Here is an 18,520-nt window from a genome sequence, read left to right as displayed (position 1 = left end):
CTCCCTCCCTCCTTCCCTCCCTCCCTCCCTTCCTTCCTTCCTTTCTTCTTTCTTTCTTCTCTCTCTCTTGCTCCCTCTCTCCCTCATGCTCCTTCCTTTCTTCCTTCCCTCTCCCTCTCTCTTTCCTTCCTTCCTTGCTTCCTTCCTTTTTCTTTCTTCTCTTTCACCATTCTTTCTATAATTTATTTTCTTTATTTTCCATTTGAGGTAATCAACCTTTTGTTTTCTCAGGGGGATCCTGGAACAAATAGTTACATCCAAGGCCCTAAGGGAGAAAAAGGAAGGCGTGGGCATCAGGTAAGATGGTTTTATTCACTTGGGGAGACTACTAAACTAGAGAACAGATGCTAGCTGGTGCAGAAGGCTTGAGCGTTCCAGTTGGATCAGCACAGAAAACCAGAGAGGAAGTCTGTGGGAATCCACTATCGATGGAGATGGTATCTCTGAATGCTAATACCCATGCACATATTTGCTTATGTATCCCTATCTCATAGCTTTTTGTTCCCATACAAATCCTATCTCCTACAACATTAGTAATACAAGTCACTTTACCTCTTTTGTTATTGGTTTCATCATCTCCATAATGAAAGCATTAGACTCCGTGATAACTAAGATATTTCTAGTTTCCAAATTCTCCAATTTTATAATGATATACTGTGTTAAAAGGTGCTCAGGGTCATTAGGCTGCTGGCTTGTTTTCTATCACAGCCAGTGCTAGTTGAAGCATATTCAGTATTAGCAATTTTCTAGTTCTGAAGACTAGAAGCTTTGTGAGAAAGGGAAAAAAGACTTGTTAACTTGATAGATATTAACCTCTTAGAAGCCATTTTTAGATTTTTATGTCTTAGATACTAAAATGCATGATTCTAAAAATGATTAAAATAACCTAAGTTCTTCAGTCCTCATATCTTATTAGTTTCCAAGAATATGAGGTCTGTGTAGCAAAATGTTTATAACTGGAAAGGAATCTTTATTTACCTCAAGCTCCAAATTTTCATCCTTTGACAAAACCATAGGACATTGGCCCTCTTCTTTAGATTATAGCTAGCTAGCATTCCTTTTTATATATGCACAGGACCTGAGTTAAATCCAGTTTGTAAGAAGATGATTATTATGTAGACAGATAAGAAATCCATCATGACTTGCTACAAAAATCTCTCACCCTGTCATTAATTACAATTGTTTTGGATAAACACTATCGAGAGGGTTCCTTGTGGTGAGTTGAGATCGGATAGCCCCTTGAACAGCCACTCAGTGGCTATGAGACTAAGCCTCAGGAACAGTAGGGAAGTACCCCCTTAACCTACGAGGGCCCAGTTCCTCATCTGTAAGGTGGGAAGATTAGAGAAAGCATTTTGAAGCTTGCCTGAATTAGTGGCTAATGGAAAGAAGGGTCAAAACCTGTTTCTAATGAGCTTGGTTCTGTGGTTTGCTCAAGGTTTTACTGCTGGGCAGAAACCCAGGCCTCTAGCAAACTGTCCAGTGCTGCGCCCATCACAGCACCAGAGCCACAGTGAGGGCCTCATGTTCCAGCTTTCACAGGTCTCCATTGCTTTAGCCAAGGATTAATCTTGAAAATCAGGTCCCTATCAGATGCCTGAATTGCATGTCTAAGCAAAGATTGCAGCCCTCTGAGGCAATACCATATCATATTGCGTACGTGTTCCCCATGGTTTATACTCCCATGCTGGGCCAAAAGAGAGTGCTGACTAAATATCTTTTAAATAAACTTGGATAACAGCAATTACTTCCATCGTCTACAGAAGCCTGCAGCCAGTGGACACTGAGGGCAATCTCTCCTTGGTATTACTTTGGAGATGAACCAAACAGCAGATCCAATGTTGTAATTGGGTGAGAAGGCTCCCTGATGAAGCTCTTTCCAACCACTCAGAGAAACTTCATTGCATACCCAGTATTGGGGAAGAGTGGAGAACCAGCCATGCCAGTCAGAAAGCAGCGCTTCTGGGGAGAATGAAAATAGATACAACCTTTTTGGAAGGCAATAGGCGACATTCATCAGTTGGGACTACTATTCTTTGCTTTTGTTTTTATTATGTTTTTTAATACAGAAGTGACGGAAAGCTTGACTAGCAGTGTTAGGATAATAAACATGTTTGTTTACCCAGAGAGAGGGGATTACAGGTTTGCCGCACCAACCCATGATGCCATTGAGACTTCCAGATGGCATTGGGGACCTTGTGCCATTGGCAGTGTGCTAGCTTTGGTTCTTAGGCTTGGCAGACCTAAGCAATTTGTCTTCATCTTTACATAAAATGACAGAAGAAAGAGGATTTACTTTCATTAAAGCTCATTAACCAAAACTGAGTCCTGTATTTCTCCCTTGCTCTTACCCCATTTTGAGAGATCCAGAGAAAGCAAGTTTCTGATGAGAGGAAATGAGATCACCTCATTTGGTTTAGGCTTATTATAATCTATCCCTTGGAGCTAGGTATGTTGTTCCCAGCCAAACTGGGATTTTCTTAGCAAGAAGGGCAGAGCCTGTTGTGTAGGCCACCAAGTCTATGTATATTCTTCAATCTAGCCTTTTCAATCCTAAATATTTATCCAGAGCAACACAATCATCGATTTAGCTATTACAATGGTCATTGCAGTGATTTTTTAAAGGTCTAATAATAAGAGATTATGTACATAAATGATATGATAATAAAAAAAATTAGGCCATGAAGCATAATGTAGAAGACTATTTTGTGGCATGGTAACTATCCATGATGTAATATGAAGGGGAGAAAGTGGGTTACAAAACACTGCTTTCTAGTGTGAGTCCAAATTTGTAGAACATATCCATCCATATCACTAAAATTATATATTTCTTTCCCTTAATTGTATACTCTAAATTGTTGAAATAGTCCATGATGAACCTGTATTACTTTTTACCATAACTATTTTCTGTTTTGAAAAAATTTAAATTTACAGAAAAAGGTTGCAGTTGTAAGAATTAACACCAGGTGTTGTCACTTAGCCTTATTTGCCCTCTATCTCTCTATACATATACAGAGGTGTATGTGTGTACATACACATGTATTTGGCTGAGCCATTTGAGGATTAAACACATCATGACATTTTGCCTCTAAATATTTGGCAAGTATATTTTAAGAAAAAGGTTATTCTTCTATATAAGCCTAATATAATCATCACACTCAAGATATTTAATATTTATTTAGTACTATTTCCTAATATACAGCTTGTATTAAATTTTCCCACTTGCCTTGTGTTTATAGTTTGGGCTACTATAACAGAATACAGTGGACTACTGGGTGACTTAATAAAGACATTATTTTTCACAGTTGTAGAGAATGGGAAGTCCAAGATCATAACCCTGGAAGATTCAGAGTCTAGTGAGGTCCTGGGTCACAGGTTGCTGTCTTCTTGGCTGTCAACTCACTTGGCAGGAGGGCTACAGTGCTTCCTCAGGCCTCTTTTACAAGGGCACTAATCTCATAATGGGGGCACCACCCTCATGACCTAAATCACCTCCCAAAGCCTTACCCTTTAATACTTTCTATATAGATCTCATCAACATAAGAATTTTAGGGGGGACATATTCAGCACGTAACACCCCAATGATATCTTCTATGGCTGTTTGTGTTGTTGTTATTCCAGGATCCAATCAAGGATTATGTAGTGCTTTTAGTTGTCCTGCCTCTTTAGTGTCCTTTAATTACAGTTTACAGGTTTGTTTGTTTATATGACATTACCATTTTACACCAGTTATTTTGCTAAACATAGAGAAGAATAGAATAGACATAGAATTTGTCTGATTATTTATTTCCCTATAACTAGATGTCAACTAAACATTTTTGGAATCATAGAAAAAACTTTTTTCAATGTAATAAACTCTTGAGAAACATGATTTTCTTCTTTATTTCATTATTTCTATCATAATTTGATTAACACTTCCCTCACATTATAAGATCCTTAAATTGTTTCAGAATTTAATCTATTATGAATAGCAGTTAGATATACAGCTCTGCACAAAACATTTTTGTTTCTGCATATGACATTCTTTCCTAATTTGCCTATTTCTATTGAGTGAACATTCAACCTCACTAAATAATTATCTAAAGCGCCCCTACTTGGGATCGCATCTGGTTTTCATTTGTCTTAAAAGATGAACTCATTCTTTCTTTGGTTACTACTCATTTCCTCAATTCTGACCCTAATGAGGTAAGAGTGCTAGAAAATGTCTTCCTTATGAAACCTTTGTACTTGATAATCGCCTCAAGTATGCAGACATACACTTTTCTAACCTCTGTTTCAATCTGCCACTCAGGACACTAAATGACAGAGGTGGAAAGGAAAATGCCAATGGTTTCAAGTGTTAAGCATGGTTTGTTGAGGGTGGTATACGACTGCTGCCCCAACATGGTGAACTGTGAGAAGTCATCAAAGGAATAATCTTTCTGGAAAGATGCTTACAACAAGGGTATTTTGAAATATTAGAATTTAATTTGCTTCTTGAGGAGTGCTGTCCAATAGAACAGTCTGAGTTCATAGAAATAGTCTGTGTCTGTGTGCTCTGCAATCTGATAGCCACTAGACATGTGTAGTTATTGAGTACTCAGAACTCAGAAGGTGAACAGTACAACTGAGAAACTAAATTTTAAATTCAATTTTAGTTCAGTTGATTCAAATTTAACAGCTCTGTGTTTAACAGTTCTGTATTGGATGTTGCAAGTCTAGAGAATAAATTCAGAAGTATGGCATTTCTAATGATCTTCTTTCTTTTTCAAACTTTTCAGGGACATTCTAGTTTTGATGGCTCTCAGGGGGAAACTGGAAATGTTGGCCCTCAGGTAGGTGTAACTGCTAGAGGGACGTATTTCTCCTGCCTTTGTGGAAGAGGAAGGTAGGCTGGAGTGAAAATTGGTTTGTTTCCTCTACTAAGGGCTCTATTTTCCTTTATTCTTAGGGATCAAGAGGAAGACGAGGTTTGCCAGGGCTAAAGGTCAGTGCTTTGAAAACAGTTACTCTTTGTTCCCCATATATAGTTGCTTTATTTATATTTATTTTTATTATTGACACATACGATTTGTACATATATATTGGGTATGTGTGATATTATGATGCATACACAGAATGTGTAAAGATTAAGTCAAGATATTGAGGTTATCTATCACCTCAAACATTTATCATTTCTATGTGTTGGGAGCATTTCAAATCTTTTCTTCTAGCTATTTTGAAATGTGCAGTATGATGTTAACTATGGTCACTTTACTGTGCAAGCATTAGAAACTATTTCTTCTAACACTATGTTTTTGCCCTTCAACTTATCTTTTTTCTTCCTCCCACCCCTTCCCAGCCTCTGGTAGCCACTATTCCACTGTCTACCCCCATGAGATCAACATTTAAGCTCCACATATGAGAACATGCACTATTTGTCTTTCTGTGTCTGGCTTACTCCTCTTAGCATAATGACCTTCTGTTCCAATATGTTGCTGCAAATGACAGGATGTCATTCTGTTCTATGGCCAAATAATATTCTGTTGTGTATACATATACACCACATTTTCTTTATCTGTTTATCCATTGATGGACACTTAGGTTGATTTCATATGTTTGCTATCCCTTTGATGTGCCAATTTCCTTTCCTTTGGATAAATACTCAATAGTGGGATTATTGGATCATGTGGTAATTGTATTTTTAGTTTTTGAAAAAAATCTCTCTACTGTTTTCCATAAATGCTGTACTAATTTGCATTCCCACTAACAGCATACAAGGGTTCTGCTTTCTCTACATCCTCGCCAGCATTCATTATTGCCTGTCTTTTTGATAAAAGATATTTTAAGATGGTACATGTAGCTCATCATGGTTTTGATTTTCATTTCCCTGATGATGAGTGATGTTGAACTTTTTTTTTTTTGAGATAGAGTCTCACTATGTTGTTCTTGGTAGAGTGCTGTAGTGTCACAGTTCACAGCAACCTCCAACTCTTGGGCTTAAGCGATTCTCTTGCCTCAGCATCCCAAGTAGCTGGGACTATAGGTGCCCACCACAATGCCTGGCTGTTTTTTGTTGGAGTTGTCATTGTTGTTTAGCTGGCCCAGACTGGGTTCGAACCCGCTATCCTTGGTGTACGTGCCTGGTAACCACTGTGCTACAGGCACTGAGCTGATGTTGAATATTTTTTCATATACCTATTGGCCATTTGCATGGCTTCTTCTTCTTCTTTTTTTTTTTTTTTTTTTTGCAGTTTTTTGGCTGGGGCTGGGTTTGAACCTGCCACCTCTGGCATATGGGGCCAGTGCCCTTTGAGCCACAGGTACCACCCTTGCATGTCTTCTTTTGAGAAACTTCTGTTCAAAACCTTTTCCTACTTTTTAATGGGATTATTTTTGGCTTCCTTGCTGTTGAGTTGTTTGAGTTCCTTGTGTATTCTGGCTGTCAGTATCTTGTTGGATGAATAGTTTGCAAATATTTTCTCCCATTCAACAAGTTTTCTCTTCACTCTGTTGATTGTATCCTTGGCTGTGCAGATGCTTTTTATGAGTTTAATATAGTTCAGTTTGTCTATTTTTTTTGGCTACTTAAAATTCTTTGAGGTTGGGGGAATGTTGGTTGGATTGTTTGAAGGATCATTGAGAAGTTTCCATGTAGATCTTTTTTTGTGAAGAAGGGGAAATTTATATGGTTCTTTGCCTTCTCCTCAACCTTCTATAACATTTTATTTAGATTGGGATGGGGGATATCTTTGGGAGAACCTTATTATTATTATTATTATTATTATTTCGAGACAGCATCTTACTTTGTCATCTTCAGAAGAGTACTATGGTGTTATGGCTCACAGCAACCTCAAAGTTTTGGACTCAAGCAACCCTCTTACCTGAGCCTCCCACATAGCTGGACCACAGGTGCCCACCACTATTGTTTTTTAGAGACAAGGTCTTGCTCTTGTTCAGGCTGGTCTTGAACTTCTGAGCTCAAGTGATCCACCTGCCCTGACTTCCTAGAGTGCTAGGATATGGGCATGAGCCACCAAACCCAGTCTGAGAACCTTATTTTTTAATTTAATTACATTTTTTTCTTTTCCTCTACTGAGGAGAAGGAACTCTATTTTGTTAAGCATTTATCCAAGCACCAGATGCTGCATGAGACATTTATCTACATCATCTCACATAAGCCTCTCTACAATTCCCCCAGAAGTTTTGAACATTAATGGTTATTTTCTTATGGATGAAAGAAGAAATACAAACTGAGAAAAGTGAAGTGCCTATAGCTAATAATTGATGGAGACAGGACTCAAATCCAATGCCTGATTCCAGAAATCATAATGCTCTTTAAAATTTTGGTAAAACATAATTTTATTTGATGCAGGCCTGTCTCTGACATAGTCTGATCATGTTCTGCTGGTATTTTTTCTAGCATTTTCAAGATTAGGATGGAGGCGATATGAGATTGAATCATCTCAGTGTTTTATTGATTTCTTACTATGGGGGATGAGGATTTAACTTTCTTAGCCTGTCCACCTCCTTCTCTACGCTTCTCTCTAACCCATCCTTGCAATATACTTATTTCCTCTACTTTTGGTCAAATCAATTAGTTGTTCACAGGATGACTAGGTAAATATTATTTGTATCTTTATAACTTTTGTTTTCCTTGAATCATCTTTTTCCTGATTTATTATGTGTTCTGTATCCTATTACTAATTAATCACAAAGCTTTTTGACAGAAATGATAACCTCCCAATATATTCAAACACATGAGTATTATTTTTCATGGATTTATCTCTCCTGAGCCCTCTGTCCTCCCGTTCTTATCCAGGAGAATTGCTCTCTGGGCCTCTGCAATGTTGTCTAATTGGGACAGATTTCGGAATAGTGTCCCCTCATCCTGGGAACAGAGAAGTGTGTGCAAACTAGCATATATAATTGGAAGCCTCTATCTTTGAAACATTATAATTCTGATGAGTCTCTGTAGGGGTTTGCTCTTATTTCTATTCAAGTTTGATTTTGATTTTTTTAAATAAGAGATAAAATCATAAATATTTATAGGTTTCAGGGTGAACTGGGTTTATCCACCATGTCAGTGATTTGCTAGCTGTCTTAATGTTGAAGGGCAGTCGTATAGACCCATTTATGTTCTGAGGCTGTAAATCACTAAAGGTCAGACAGACCTGCAGGAAGAACATAGCTTACAGAGATGCTGAACTCCAAATTACAACATTCCTTTGACCTTGAGAAAAATGTGTCTTTGGTGGGAAGAGTGGCTCATGCCTATAATTCTGGTTAGGTTCTGGAGAGGCTAAAGTGGAAGGATCAGTCAAGGCAAGGAATTCAAGACTAGCCTGAGCAACATAGTGAGATCCCAGGCATGGTGGCACATGCCTATAGTCTTACCTACTCAGAAAGCTGAGGTAGGAGAATTGCTTGAACTCAGGAGTCTCAGGTTACAGTGAGCTATCACGATGCCACTGTACTCTAGCCCAGGCAACAGAGGGAGCTCCTGTCTGAAAAAAAAAGAAAGAAAGAAAGAAAAAGAAACTGTGTCTTGTTATTGTCTATAAAATTGGATCTGCTGAATTTTGCAAGATGTATAACAAAATGGAATTCTAAATAAAAATTTTATGTATGGAAAAGATTGTATTTATAACAAACAAATCAATGCATAGATTTCTTGGCAATAAAGCACAACTTTAAACTTATTTATGATAAAATTGAGAATGTTATTAATTTTTAAAATGTCCATAAACCCACCATTTTTCTGCAGTTATTTTCATGTTTGTGCCTTCCCTTTATTTATTTAAAAAAAAGGGTTATCATAATGCATGTGCCATTTTATATTCTTCTTTGTCATGTCTTCGTTATCATTTTAATGCATTATATTTTATTCTGTTAAAGTATCATGATTTACTGAACTATTCGTATGGTGGACATTTAAGTAATTTCTATTTTGCTAAATATCATGGACAGTGGTACGAAGAGAAATGTTCTTACAGGTTTTTTATTTTGTTCTTGCTTTGCTGAAATTATGTCTATAATATAAATGGATAAGAATGGAGTTATAATAAGAGTCCAAATTTTGTTATATATAGCCACGTCATTCTCATAAATATTGCACTATGAATGTCACAAATACAATATACAAATTAGACAACATTTCACAACCTGGTTCAAAGTTTCTAGCTATGTTCATTTTAAAACTTAATCTGATCTATAAATTTAGAAATAAACTCTTGAAAAGCATAACAATATAGTAGGAATGATCAATAGAAGTGCTAGATAGTTTAAAAAACTTAAGAAACATGAATAATTGTTCCACATATTGATTAATTCTGAGTTTGAAGCTTTTGCTCTTTGCACAGCTGAGCTAGTCGACATGTCAGCAACATGTAAAAGAAGACAGAATAATTCACACCATGGGTATTATCCTCCACCTTTGAAAACGTTATCTTCTCTACAGAAATAACAACTTTAATTAGGAGGAGAAATTAAATCAGTTATTGAATGAGTCATTTTAACAACTCACCCTTGTCTAGAGAGCTAGCTTAGGGCTGTAGGATCTTTGGGGTCTTAAAGATTATTTTTCCATGCATTGTGTGGTTTATCTAGGAGTGCCACATTTGTCGCTATGTTCAGCATTCTGATTTTCCTTGAATGAAATAAGGGTTCTTAATACTTTTGAACGTTTAGTTCATATGCCTTAAAAGGAAGATCTGTGCTTTTAGGAACCAGTGATTATACAAACTAAGAGTTTGGGTTATCTACATAAAGTATTTTTGTTTCCATCACTAGATGAGATGTTGGAAGGAGATGTGCAAAGGCTGGAAAAGATTGTAAGAATTTGACCTTGCATTTTCCTGACATAAGTGGAAACACTCCACATTTCCTCTCTGAATCCATTTTCTGGGAGGATTGATCACAACCAGCCAAATCTTATTTGAATCTTTCTTTTGCAGCTTTTCAGTACATCTCATAGGGAAACAGGCCTTTAATAGGAGCAGTAAAGATGCCTGGTGAACTGAAGTCACTATAAGTTTTGTTCGTTTTGACAGGGTGTGCTTGGAGAATCTGGCGAACAAGGTTACCAAGGAGAGCTGGGGTCTCCAGGCTCACAGGTTGTATCAGGGAACTTGGTTTTAGTGATGAAGGATATTTGTTTGAAATTTTAACTCGATTGATAAGAATTTAACATAAATCAGAAAGGTCTTGGATATTTCCTTGCCAAGGCATGCCAAAACATATTGGTTAGCCCCTTCTCTGGGAAAGTTAAACCACAATAGCTAATATTTATTGATCTCTACAACTTAGATACTGTCCAAAGTACTTGTACCAACTCGTTTATTCCTTCTGTTGGTTTTAAAAAAGATTATCCTCATTTTACAGGAGAGAAATGGAGAGAGGATGGAGAAGTTAGGTAAATTGACCAAGGCCATACAGCTAGGAAGAGATAAAGTTGGGATACATACTCAGGCAGCCTACTTCTAAAATGTATATTCTTAATTACTGCCTCTGAAATGGTGTTTTAATTTGTTAAATTAATTTGTTGAAATTGTATTCAATTTGGCAGGAAAAATTAGAGTGTTTATTATGTTTATGACCCTCTGATAATAAACTGGGACATTCAGACCATTAGAAGAAGAGTGCTACCCTTAAAGAGTTCAGTCTAGTGGCATATTGTAAATTATCAAGTGATAACTAGAAATATAAACTTCCACCAGTTCTTTTGAAATCTTCTAAGCATAACCCAAATCTGTCATTTCTATAAGCCCTCCTGGAACACTTTATATATCTTTCTTTTAAAAGCCAAATGGTTTATGAGTATCATGAAGTGAGACCTTTAAAACAATAAATTTTACTAACTTTGAATCATTCTCCATAATTAAAAATTCTATTTGTATCAGTTGGTAATTTGAGAGATTTCTGCTGTCTTTAGAGTTGGCAAATGTACTAAGGAAAGGAATTGGTCATCAAAGTGGAATTAGATTTTTTAAAAGTGGAAAATTGATCATCAAAGTGGAATTATTTTTATGATGGAAAATAGTATGTGAACTTAGGGAGAGAAAACTAAAAGATATATCTACTTCTCTCTTCTTTTTGATCACTGGCTGAATTTAAATTTGGACCTCCCACCACTGGGTCCTTCTTTCTTCTGTGTACCCACTTTATCGTACTCCTGGGTGAACAGCAAGTAATTCATATTTGGAACCATTGGCAAGATATTCAATGAAACCTCTCCTTAACCCTTGCCTATGCCCTGGGAGGTGGGTTGACAATCTATTTAAATAAATGATTGTCAATATCTCACCTAGGAGAATAGAAGCTATGACCAATATTTCTAATAGGAAAATATTTCTCAAAAAAGCTGGGAAAAAATTGAAAGTGTCAAAAGTCAGTAAAATAAAATGGAATGGAGAGAGGGCAGTGCTTGTGGTTCAAAGGAGTAGGGTGCCAGCCCTATAAACTGGAGGTGGTGGGTTCAAACCCGGCCCCAGCCAAAAACTGCAAAAAAAAAAAAAAAAAAAAAAAAATGGATTGGAGGGAGAAGAAACAACTCCCAACAATGTAGTTGGTGAGACCAGCATCTTCACTTTTTGATGAAATTGAAAACATGATCTATTTTCCTTAGCCCTTGTGTGTATAAGGAAGAGGTTGATTTTTCTATGGATTGCAATATCCTAACTACTCTCTCACCCCTTTTAGGCTTTAAAATTAGTTGAGTGAATTAAGATCTAAAAACAATGTTCTCAGACTTTGGTGCTTATCAGATTCAAATGGAGAGATTGCTAAAAATATAAATGCTGAGGACTCATACCCTGTGCTTCAGATATGGGAGCTTGGAGTGAGAGCAGGAGCTACCTGATTAAAGTTTGATAAATGAGACAGTGGTAGGTCAGGGCACCTTAATTTGTGCTTCCATCAGCATCCATGATGATTGTGTGGTTGTGTGGAATATAAATGCCTTAGAAGAACTGGTTGAATTTTAATTTCATCTTTGGAGCAGGGACTGAGAGGAAGGCAAGGAATACCAGGAGCTTCTGGACAAAAAGGCTTCCTGGGTGCTCAGGTAGGTTTGAAAAACTAACAACTACAACACAGCTGGTCATTACCAATGGCCAGTTCGTGCCCCTGAGTGTCCCTGAACAAATAACATAAAGCTATATCATTTGTTCTGGGATCACTGGGTATCAGGGATTTCTAGAAAAGCTAATTTAATGTAGCAGATATTGATCATCTGCAATGTACCTCCTTCCACCCTATGTATATTTTGGGAAGATGGTGACAAATGAGATATGGGTTTAAACTTCAAGGGTATTTAATACGAGCTCATTTTTTATCTTATAGTATAAGACAAAACAATAGTACCCCCACAAAGGTATAAATAACTAATCTTCTTGTCACAAATATGTAAGGAAGTATTACTATCCCAATTTCATAGATAAGGAGGCTGAGGCCCAGGGAAGTTAAGATAGTCATCCAGATAATGAGCGGCCAAGTTGGCCCCTAACTTGGGTCTTTCTAGTACCTATTCTACTCCCTACCTAAGGTCCTCTTGGTTTATAGAAGGGCTAGACAGATAGAGACAGATGGTCAGAGTGGCTTTCTGAGGAGGGAAGGGAGCATAAAAGATGGCTTAGAAGATAACAGCATGATTGGAGTCCATAGATGATTGTCAATATCTCACCTAAGAGAATCTTTATCTGGAGACTTGAAATAGCAGCTCTGGGATGGCCAAAACCATGGTTATGTCCCTCATTCTTTCCCATGGTTAGGAAGAATCCAGCTTGTAACCAATTGTATTATTTTCGGTTTCAGTAGGAAATATTTTTTATTTGGAGTAGGTAAAACTCCAGGCTTTTGTCTTCCTGATCTATAATCCAGTCATGTTTCCCCCTGAGACATACAGCTGATTCCTCTAATTCTCAGTATATGGTAGATATAGCCTCTTGTACAGAACACACACCCCTGGCCCCAAGTTTAATTGTGTATCTTATGTATTTTGTGTATTGAAGGAAAGAATTAATTAATGGCATGAGACATTAAAGGCTAAGCTTACATCTCTAAGGTGATCTATGAGTATGTTACCAGTTTTAGACCACTTCAATAATAATGGGAGTCAACTAGTTAACTTTGTGGCCCTACTGGTAATTTTAGCCATGGTCTTGTTACAGGGGAGTCCTGGGCTTCCAGGGCCAAAAGGTTCAAAAGGAAAAGCTGGACCAAGAGGAATGAAGGTAAATGAGAGAATACATTTTCTCTTTAAGGGCAACCTGGGGGAGGCCCCTGGATTTTCTTACGCAAATCTTCCTTTATGTAATCAGCGTATGTTTCTCTTGTGGTTGATGATGCTATTGACCAGGGGTCCTCAGACTTTTTAAACAGGGGGCCAGTTCACTGTCCCTCACACCGTTGGAGGGCCAGACTGCGGGCCCCAGGACAAGTTTGCTGCTAAGCAGGACAGGCAGTGGTGGCAAAAAGACCGGGCGGGCCAGATAAATGTCCTAGGCGGGCTGCATGTGGCTCGCAGGCTGTAGTTTGAGGACGCCCGCTATTGACTATTCACAGCTAGGTAGATGCATCCAGAAAAGGCAAGACATATAGGAAAAATGGATCACATATATCATTAGACAAAAACATGTCAACAGATACACATATGGATTTGCCACAAATGTAAATTCACACACCCACATTTAGGAAAAGCCACAGTGGTATAAAATTCTAAAAGTTGTATTGCATACCTTGTTTTGCTAATTGTCAGTACTAGAATTCCTACTGTGTTTGTTATCCATATTTAACAAAGCCTAGAAGAAGGTATTTACCTAAGGCTGTCTGGTCTGCTCCCAGGGCTTGAGAAGAATGACTGTACAATTTCTAAGGAAAATGACACAAAATTTCCTGAACTCATAGAAGAAAATTAATTTCATTTTTATCCTTTATCATAAAAGGGAGAGGTTGGTGATACAGGAGAAAGAGGCCCACAGGGTCGACAAGGACCAAGAGGGCAGCCTGTAAGTCTGGTTTCTCTGTTTTGGAACTCTGGATCGAATGTTTTGCTCATTATTTGTTCTTGCTTTACATGAAATTCCAATATTCTTGATGGGTTAAACTTGGGTTACAGACATCACAAGATCCCGGGAGCTGTTAAGAATCTGTAGAAAGATTCTCAAAATCCTTGTATAAATTAAAAATCCAATTTTATGAAGAGGATCCCGCAGGCAATTGAAGCAACATCAAAAATACACTACTGGGACCTCATCAAATTAAAAAGCTTCTGCACAGCCAAAGCACAGTAAGTAAAGCAAGTAGACAGCCCTCAGAATGGGAGAAGATATTTGCTGGTTATGTCTCCAACAAAGGTTTAATAACCAGAATCCACAGAGAACTCAAATATATTAGCAAGAAGAGAACAAGTGATCCTCTCTCAGGGTAGGCAAGGGACTTGAAGAGAAACTTCTCTGAAGAAGACAGGCGCATGACCTACAAACATATGAAAAGATGCTCACCATCCTTAATCATCAGAGAAATGCAAATCAAAACTACTTTGAGATATCATCTAACACCAGTAAGATTAGCCCATATCCCAAAATCCCAAAATCATAGATGCTGGTGTGGTTGTGGAGAAAAGGGAACACTTCTACACTGCTGGTGGGATTGCAAACTAATATGTTCCTTTTGGAAAGACATCTGGAGAACATTTAAAGAACTAAAAATAGACCTGCCATTTGATCCTATAATCCCTCTACTAGGTATATATCCAGAAGACAAAAAATCACACTACAAAAAAAGATATTTATATCCAAATGTTCATTGCTGTCCAATTCATAATTGCTAGGTCATGGAAGAAGCCCAAGAGCTCATCTATCCACGAATGGATCAATAAATTGTGGTATATGTATAGCATGGAATACTATGCAGCCATTAAGAAAGATGGAGACTTTACCTCCTTCATGTTTACATGGATGGAGCTGAAAAATATTCTTCTTAGCAAAGTATCCCAAGAATGGAAGAAAAAGTATCCAATGTACTCAGCTCTACTGTGAAACTAATTTATAGCTTTCATAGGAAAGCTATAACACAATTTTAGCCCAGGAATATGGGGAGAGAGAGAGGATGAGAGGGGGAAGGGTGGGTGGAGGGAGGATGATTGGTGGGATCACGCCTATGGTTCATCATCCTATAAGGGTACATGTCAATCTCTCTAAATGTAGAATATAAATGTTTTAACACAATAACTAAGAAAAAGACATGAAGGGTATGTTAACCAGTTGGATGAAAGTATTTCAAATTGTATACAGAAACAGTACACTGTACCCCATGATAGTATTAATGTACACTGTTATGATTTAATAATAATAATAATAAAAGAATAGAACCCACAGAAATAAACAATTTGAGAAATTAAAAAAAATAAAAATTTGAAGATGTCTTGGAATTTGTTTTGCCTTCTCACATGTTGAAGAAGGAAGTGCCAATGACGCTCATCTGTTTGACAAAGGTATTTATGAGCATTTAAATCTTTTAGGAATACAAAGATGTTTAGTGAAACAGTTTTTCTAGGGCACCAAATAAGATAACCAATCAGATTTGCAGACTTTGAAGAGTTGGGATTCGATTATCCAGAGCATAGAAATAACCTTTGGACACCAATGATCATAGAAGAGTTACTTCTTCAGATAGCACTCTTATTGACAAGGCTGCACATTTTTACCTTAGTCATCACCTGAACAGGAGGGCAAGTTAGTTATTTCATGACTATTTTTAATTTACCCTTTATAGGAATTAGTTTTCCTGCGGCCCATATTACTGAGATTACTTTCACCACAGGAAGGATCTGCAGGGTTTTTTTTTTCTCCCTGTACTTGGCACTAAAGTTATGTTTGTTGGCAAGGAGAAAAAACAAAAGCAGGCCTGAGAAGCTTAAACTCAAATGTGAAAGGGAGAGATCAGAATAGGGTAACTGTAAAAGGGATATTTAGTGTTTTGCTTCTACACTCTGAAAATTCAGCTGGTGAAATTAATACTTTGTTTGACTTTATTAATATCTCCCAATTAAAAATTTTTCCTCCTCCCTTCTCCGTGGGACAGACAAAGCTGGGAAAGGGAACCTTTCTTGAAGGTGACATTTCAGGTCTGTGGAGGGTGACATCTCCAAAATACATAGTTTGAGTCTCTGCAGTGGCAGATGCTGGAGTTCTGCATGTCCTCCTCCACCGAGGAGGAGACGGAGTGACAGCAAAGACCCTCATTCACAGCAAACTGGTTAACATAGCCTTCACTGCACTTCTTAATTATTGTGTTAAGACGTTTATACACTACACTTACCCAGTTTGATGTAAGTATTCACATTGTATATAAAACGAGCACATTGTACCCCACAAATGCATTAATATAGGCAGCTATTATTTAATTAAAAAAAAAAAGAAAGAAAAGACCCTTATTCACACCTCTCCCACCAACAACTCGTTTTTGGCAATCTTTTTTGTTTTTTCTTTCTTTTCTAATCTTTCAAAGTTTCCTAATTAGGCCTTAGGAATATTCCTTGTGTCTTCATATTTTTAATTTTTCTTCTCAGTTGATCTATTTGATTTAGGGCCAGTCTTTGTCCATTCAGTAAAAAACACCTATAAGGCTTTGAATTCGCCCTTTATTACAAGAAATTCACTATCTTTATGTATAGATGGTAAGCTCCCCAGTGGTGATATCGGCATTTTCATAATTGTTATCACCACCACTACTGCCACCTCCACCATCAATCACTATCTTCAGCAATAACATCGTCACCACTACAAACATTATCACCACCACCAAAACCAGCCACTTTCACCACATCACCACCAGTATTACCACTTTTATTACCATCATCACCATCACTACCACCATTATCATCATCACTGTCACCACTATCATCACCATTGCTACCACCACTAACACCACTACTATCATCACCACTACCATCACTGCCCTCCTGCCATCACTACCACCACCAACAGTGGCAGAATAATTGCCACTTATTAAGTATTCTCTCTGTGTCTGGCATTGGGCTAAGCACTTTCCATGCACCATCTTGCTTAATCTTCCCAACAACCATACCATGTAGATAATATTATTCCTGTTTACACACGAGGACCCTGAAGTTTATAGAGGTTGAGTATCTTCCTCAAGGTCACTCATACAGCTAGTACTAGGACTGCAATGAAAATTCAGTTCTGTCTGAGTTTATAGACTGTACACTTAGGTACTAACCTAAACTGCCTCTGTCCCAATCTTTTTTTCTAAAGTCTGTCTTTGTCCTCAGAGACTTCCCAGTTCTGGAGCTTCTTCCATTGATACTTCTTCCACATGGGAAGTAAACTTAGCCCAAGTACAGTGATGTGGCTTCCTACAACCACAGTATTGTCTTGGTGATGCACAGAATTTTGAACGTGCAGAAAGTGTTAAAACATAAAAACTTTCTTCAATTTTCATATTTTAAAGTTTTAAACCCTTATCTCCTCTGAATACAAGAGTTTATGCTATGAAGGCACTCTTCCAATCTTCATCAAGCCCTTCTGTCTTTCCTATCACATTATGTAGTTGATTTATCCAAGGGCTCAGGTACTATTATCAACCAAGTGTTGATTTGTATGATTGTACAATTAATCTTGTGTCATTTTCTTAGGGTATTCATGGTTCCGATGGGTATGGACATCCAGGAAGAAAAGGAACAAAGGTGAGGATTAACTTACAGGGTTTTCTGAACTAAGGACTATAGTTTTTATTTTATTTTACTAAAATAAGAGTTATTTTCCAAGTGGTATGTCAGGAATGGTTTCTACATGTTTATAATATGCTGTAGCTGCCAGAGTTTCCTCCCTAAAAGTAAAACTGAGTGTGTCACTCCCTTATTTAAAAGTAAAACCCCTTACTTCACCTTCCACCTATGTCAGATGTTCCCACCCAGCCCTGGGTATGCCAGGCCCTCTCCTAACTCCTCGGCTTTGCAAACACTCTGATCTCTATTTAAAATTCTCTCTGTTGGACAATTTTTGCTTATGTTCTAATATCAACTCAAATATCACCTTATCCTTGTGGAAGCCTTCTCGGGCTTCCCCAGACAGAATTTGTTGTCCTGTACTCCATATTACTAAAGTACATCGTATCTCTGCACTAGCCCTTTTCCACCTAGGTTGAATTACAGTTTATCCCTGTCTGTAAATATGACAGCGGACTTGCTTCTCATTCATTTTTGGATTGTTGGAACAGGGCCTGACAGATAATAGGGACTCAGTAAATATATTTAGATGAATGACTACCATTCCCCTAATAAGCTGGTATTGCAGCATTTAGTTGATTGATCACTGGTGGATTTTGAAGCATGGGGGTCACATAAAGTACTTTAATATGCAAGTTATAATTACTGCCTCACAAAATAAGAAGTCACTGGAATGCTTATTGATGTTCCCTGTGGCTGCAAGATGGCATTGTTGCCGTTTCACTGAGCAGCAAAATGCCCTGAACATAGTAAGAGCTTCATCTACTGCTATGGATGAGCATCCATGGTCGTCTCAGACTAATCGTCAGAGAG

The 18,520-nt window shown here is 37.6% G+C and overlaps 1 protein-coding gene across 1 annotated transcript in view; it reads left to right on the top strand.

The window, feature by feature from the left end:
* Positions 1-18,520, top strand: part of LOC100962815 (collagen alpha-4(VI) chain-like) — a 100,914-nt gene that overhangs the window by 47,578 nt on the left and 34,816 nt on the right. Inside the window, exons 18-25 of the mRNA XM_003781866.1 lie at positions 232-297; positions 4,761-4,814; positions 4,931-4,966; positions 10,011-10,073; positions 11,960-12,022; positions 13,128-13,190; positions 13,902-13,964; positions 17,615-17,665. Coding sequence (XP_003781914.1) covers positions 232-297; positions 4,761-4,814; positions 4,931-4,966; positions 10,011-10,073; positions 11,960-12,022; positions 13,128-13,190; positions 13,902-13,964; positions 17,615-17,665 — 459 coding nt within the window. The remainder of the gene's footprint in view (positions 1-231; positions 298-4,760; positions 4,815-4,930; positions 4,967-10,010; positions 10,074-11,959; positions 12,023-13,127; positions 13,191-13,901; positions 13,965-17,614; positions 17,666-18,520) is intronic.

Source organism: Otolemur garnettii, unplaced genomic scaffold, assembly GCF_000181295.1.
Source record: "Otolemur garnettii isolate 467f Iridium unplaced genomic scaffold, OtoGar3 scaffold00002, whole genome shotgun sequence".
Lineage (NCBI taxonomy): Eukaryota > Metazoa > Chordata > Mammalia > Primates > Galagidae > Otolemur > Otolemur garnettii.
This window is presented reverse-complemented; position numbering and strand designations above follow the sequence as displayed.